Source organism: Elephantulus edwardii, unplaced genomic scaffold (genome assembly GCF_000299155.1).
Source record: "Elephantulus edwardii isolate Elephantulus edwardi_28Jun2011 unplaced genomic scaffold, EleEdw1.0 scaffold00128, whole genome shotgun sequence".
NCBI lineage: Eukaryota > Metazoa > Chordata > Mammalia > Macroscelidea > Macroscelididae > Elephantulus > Elephantulus edwardii.
Window position 1 is genome coordinate 5,882,830 of NW_006399878.1, and position 5,755 is coordinate 5,888,584.

Below are 5,755 nucleotides of genomic sequence, written 5' to 3' on the forward strand. Positions count from 1 at the left end.
TCATTGGTCTCTTTTATTAGTTCTAACTGGCTTCTCTTCAGTGCACACTTAATCAAGAACACGTTTATTCTTTAAGAGTCTCTTTTTCCAGACTTAGTTTTCCCTTGTATTCTTTAATAACCTTTGCTGCTTCTTCTCCCTCAGTATCACCCTTAAATGAAGGTTTTTCTTCTGCCACCCTCAATCCCCAGTTACCAAAATCAATCTTCTGTAAAAAATTACATTCTTTTTCAAGGTTTCAACTTTAAATTTACATGTTCTAAGTTCTTGTTCTAAGACCTTCCTCCTACACACACAACACACACACACACAAAATCGGACCAATATTTTTAAGTATGTAGTAAACATTTCTTCCTCTAAAAGTAAAAGGCATTTTAAGTCGTGCTTAATCTTAACATTCTCCTCACTGTCATCACCATTTATCACCTTGGGCTCTTGCTCACTTGCTCATTCTTATGCCTTGGTCCAGCTCTCCCTCTATTCCCTTTCTCTCAACTGCTGCTCCCTCCCCTCCATATATGGATAATCTAGGTAGTATCAAATTGAAAAATTTTTGTTCTGTCAAAAACCATGTTAAGAGGATGAAGATACAAGCTACAAATAATACATCTGACAAAGAATGCACAAAAAAACAAACCACTGCTGTGAAATTAATTGTCATAAACAACATTACAGGACAGAAGTGCCAAAATGTTCTCTTGTACAGAAGCTCATAACTTCAAACTACTTATCTTTTGGTCAGCAGCCCTATTATTAGCCACTAACCACCAAGTCTACCTGACAAATGATTAACTTAGGAGATTCTTATCAATCCAGACGGGTCCATTTACTGATTTTTCTTTATAACATCTAGAATACGTAAAGAATTCACTGCTTACTTCACTGAGTAGTAAATATCGGGAAAGAGAGTAAATGGGGGGTGTCAATTTATTCAGAATAAGATAACTGGGTGAGTTTTAAGTTACTATATGAATCAGATATAAAGATAATATAAATCTGATTTCATATTTTAGTGTAATCAACAAATATATTACATGTCTGCATATTCTCAACAAGAGAATATTAGCTTACTAAAATATTTTTCTAGAACATACTTTTAAATGTATAGTTTATGTAACTACAAACTGAATAGTTGTTTCACTCTCTTATAGACGTGGACCTTAAAATAAATATTTAAGTTAGAGGTAACAATTTCTAACAATTAAAATATATAAATTACCTGCACACAGAACACTGACGCTGAGGCTGAAGAGCAGTGAACATAACAATCATAGAATAGTTACGAGGTGGTGCCTTTATAAACTTTCGGAATTTATCACCATTCATTCGGAAGATCGAACGTCTCGAACTCCATTCCATCAGCTGTTCCACCTTCTCAGCTAAAAGATTCTAAAATTAAACATAAGATTAAAGTCATTTAGTTTGTAACTCATACAAATGAAATTACATAAAATTTTATTTTGCCACAAATTAATTTTGGTTTAAAATACACTCCAGTGGCCATATATTCATAAAATATTTTACTGTTAATTGACCAAATGTGCTTAACAATAATCATTTTTCCTAATGATTTCAAAGGTTTAAAAAACAGAAATGACAAGTGAAAGAATTGTTTCTAGTTCCAAGCTGAGGGAAAAGTATTTATAATATTTAAATCAAATAACTGACGTATAGCCAGAGTATATGCAACCTCAGAAACTTGTACTCCAAATCCACCAGCTGCTCCATGAGATAGATATTCAGAGTATATACAATCTCAAAAGGATGTAATCCAAATCCATCAGCTGCTCCAAGGGAGAAGGATGGTTAACTTTCTCCCATGTGATTTGCTGCCTCTGGAAACTCACTAGAGGGTTATCCATGGATTGGTTCTGACACAACATCACACAACAACATATACCAAAAAACTCTACAGAACAGTAAGAAACGTGAAGGAAAACATGGGGGGGTGGGGGGAGGCAGTGGGAAGAGAAAAAGAATGAACCAGTGGCCGGCTTTACCTGTTAGCCTTGGATTTGTCACTTACCATTTACTAATCAGAGACATGAACATGGGCTTTACAAAAAGGTAAAGCCAAAAGACCAATACAAATTAAAAAGGTACTCATCTTCATTATTTACCCAAATAATGCAAAGAAAAATTATAAACATCAAAGCAGTCATGTCAATTCCAAAACAAAGTGGACTAGCCATCCAAGATTGAATATCTTTATGAAATGAGACTGCCAATATTCTTCCTACAGATCAGTGAATGGGAGTGAACTGTCAACATTTCAATTAGCAGCAGAGTTCTTAACCATTTGTTAACTAAATTTAACCATTGTTAATTTAGTGCTAACTAAACTTAAAACTATTTTCTCAAAGTTGCTAAAATGAAAAGGATTGGCATTACTCATGTATTAACAAAATTGGAGAACAATTAAACTTACATATATCCTTGGGGCAAGTGGAAAATGGTAAAATTAGTTTGAAAAGCAACTCAACTATATCTCCTAAAGATGAACAAGGAAAATATTGTGACACAGTAATTCTACCCATATTAACAGAGATCTTAGCATCCATTCACTGAAAACACATATAAAAAAGATCAGAAATTAATAAAACCCAAAAAATTCTCGTAAATCCAAATGTCCATTAATAGAATGGACTGATATACTGTATTACATTCCTATAATAGAATACAATGTAGTTGGTACTTTTTGGTATTTTTTTGCTTGAGAAGACTGTTCTTTACATCTATTTGTGTCAGCCTTAGTAATATATTTCCAGGAAATAAATTGAGTGTTTTTTCTTAAAAAAAAAAAAAAGTGAGAAGGTGAAAAATTAAAACTGTTAAATAAATAATACCCAAGTGCCTTGATGTACTATAATTTTCAAAGAGGCAAAAAATAAAATACTGTTTACAATAGCACCTAAAAGATTGAAATACTTAAGACTAAACTCAACAAAAAAAAAAAAAGGAAGACTCATAGACCACGAGCTATAAAACACTGCTAGAAGAAATGTAAAATATTTATTATTATTCTTGTTGTGGTTATATACTGTCAAGTCACCTATGATTAATAGTGACCCTATGTACAACAGCTCTGAACCCTGCTCTATCCTGAGCCAACCATATAATCTCTGACACACCTACCCCCATTACCACAGACACTATGTCAATTCATCTCATCAAGGATCTCTCTCTTGTGCTGTCCCTCCCCCCTCCCAATCATGATGTCCTTCTCTAAGGATTCATCCCTTCTTGCAACATGGCCAAAGTATGTCAGGCAGAGCTCCAGAATCCTTGCCTCCAAGGAACAATCTGGTTTCACCCTCTCCAGGATGAACCTGTTCATTTTCTTAGCAGTCCATGTTATATTCAATACTCTCCTACAGCACCACAGCTCAAAGGCTTCAATTTTCCATAGCCCTAACTGCAAAAACCATGGCCTGAATCAGGTACACCGTTGTCTCCAGACTGACAATGTCCGGTAGTCTGATGCGTAGCAAGTAACTGTGAAGACCATGGCCTGGATCAGGCTCACCTCAGTCTCTAGACTGACATCTTTGCACTTCAGTACTTTGGAGATGTCTCTGACAGCAGACCTTCCCAATACAACTCTCATCTTTTGATTTCCTGGTCGTTAGTACCAAGAGTGTTGACTGTGGAAACAAGCAAACTAAAGCTGTTAATAATCTCTTCACCATGTATCAAGATGCTGCCAATCAGCCTCCCAATCTCTTCACTATGTATCAAGATGCTGCCAATCAGCCTCTCAATCTCTTCACCATGTATCAAGATGCTGCCAATCAGCCCAGTGGTGAGAATCTTCATTTCCTTGATGTTGAGTTTCAATCCATATTAAAGACTATAGCCTCTGACCTTTGCAGCAAGTGTTTCAGGTCCTCCTTAGTTTCAATAAGCAAGGTTGTGTTATGTACATAATTCAGATTGTTGGTAAGTCTCCAATCCTTATGCCACACACCTCCTCATAGAGCCCAGCCTCCTGGATTATGTTCTGCAAATAGATTGAAAAGGTATGGAGATAGGACACATCCCTGGAATACACCATTCCCGATTTTAAACCATGCATTGTTTCCTTGCTCAGTTCTTAAGACTGCCTCCTTGTCTGAGTATAGGTTTCACAAAATCACAAGCAAGTTTTCTGGGATTCCAATTCTTTTCAGAGTTAGCCACAGTTTGTTGTGATCCACACAAATGCCTTTGCATAGTCAATGAAACACAGATAGACATTCCTCTAGTGCTCTCTGCTTTCCGTCAAGATCCATTTAATATTAGCTATAATATCCCTAGTACCACTGTCTCTTCTAAATCCAGCCAGCACATCTAGCAGTTCTCTGTAAATGTGCAGAATTTCCTTGCATTTGATATTAACAGATACTGTTCGATAATTTCCGCACTCTATCAAGTCACCATTCTTTGGAATGGGAACGAATGTGGATCTTCCAGTCAGTTGGCCAGGTGGTTTTCTTCCAGATTTTTGAACAAAGTTTTGCTGTTGTTGACTGCCGTCAAGGTGAACACGACTCATAGTAACTCTATAAACAAAAGACCTACTGACTTTCTGTAACTATCATCTTTTCTCCAAATTCATAGTTTCCACAGGCATGTGGTTTAGGAAGTGGATGCCACTCCTGCTTCCAAACCTGTTTTACAACTGGGAGCTCCACCAAGCACTGTCCACCGTGGGAAACCAGTATGACATTTGACTTGCCATCACAGCATCACTGGAAGCATCACAGCAAACCCAAATTACCTCAGTTCAGCAAACTGACAAAGAGTGATGTACAAGGAGAAGAATATTCCTCCTATATAGAACAACACTAGTCTAACTTAGCACTGGTTAAGTGTCATCAAGTCAAATACGATTCATAGAGACCTTTTGAACAAAAGAACTGAACTCTGTTCTCTATCATTTCTTTATGTTTAAAGAGTTTATAGTTTCCAAAGACATGTGGTTAGAAAGTGGGTGCCATTCCTGCTTCTAAACCTGTAGCAACCTGGAAGCTCCTCCAAACACTGACTATGATGGGTAATCATTATGGTATTTGACACAACAATGACAGAGTATTCAGCATCACAGCAAATCTAAACAGACAAATAACTGCTGTGCTAGTTAAAGAATGTTCATCATAACATCATTATTGTTGTTGTTATATGACGTTAAGTCACCTGCTGACAGCCACCCTATGTACAAGAGCCCTAAAACCTGCTCTATCCTGTGCCAATCTTATTGTCTCCGACACACCTACCCCCATTACCCCAGTCACTGAATCGATCCATCTCATCAAGGGTCTTCCTCTTTTGCGCTGTCCCTCTAACCTTCCAAGCATGATGTACCTCTCCAAAGACTGGTCCTGTCTTGCACCATGTCCAAAATATGTCAGACAAAGCTTCAGCATCCTTTTCTCCAAGGAGCAGCTAGCCTGGTCTCATCCTCTCTAGGATTAACTTGTTTGTTCTCCTAGCATTCCATGACATATTCAGCACTCATCTCCAGCACCACAGCTGAAAGGCATCAATTCTCTTTCTATCATCCCTAGTCATTGTCCAGCTTTCCAATGCATAGTAAGTAATTACAACGATTATGGCCTGAATCAGGCATACCTTAGTCTCCAGATGGACATCATGACTCTTAAGTACTTCGGAGAGGTCTTTTAAAGCAGACTTTCTCAATTAGTCTTTTTGTTTCCTGGTTACTGGTACCACGAGTGTTGACTGTGGAAGCAAGTAAACTAAAGCTGTTAACAAC

The 5,755-nt window shown here is 37.2% G+C and overlaps 1 protein-coding gene across 2 annotated transcripts in view; it reads right to left on the reverse strand.

Annotated features, from left to right (window-relative positions):
* Positions 1-5,755, reverse strand: part of TUSC3 (tumor suppressor candidate 3) — a 170,086-nt gene that overhangs the window by 132,654 nt on the left and 31,677 nt on the right. For both annotated transcript variants that reach the window (XM_006893557.1, XM_006893558.1), the window contains exon 2: positions 1,220-1,389. In XM_006893557.1, coding sequence (XP_006893619.1) covers positions 1,220-1,389 — 170 coding nt within the window. The remainder of the gene's footprint in view (positions 1-1,219; positions 1,390-5,755) is intronic.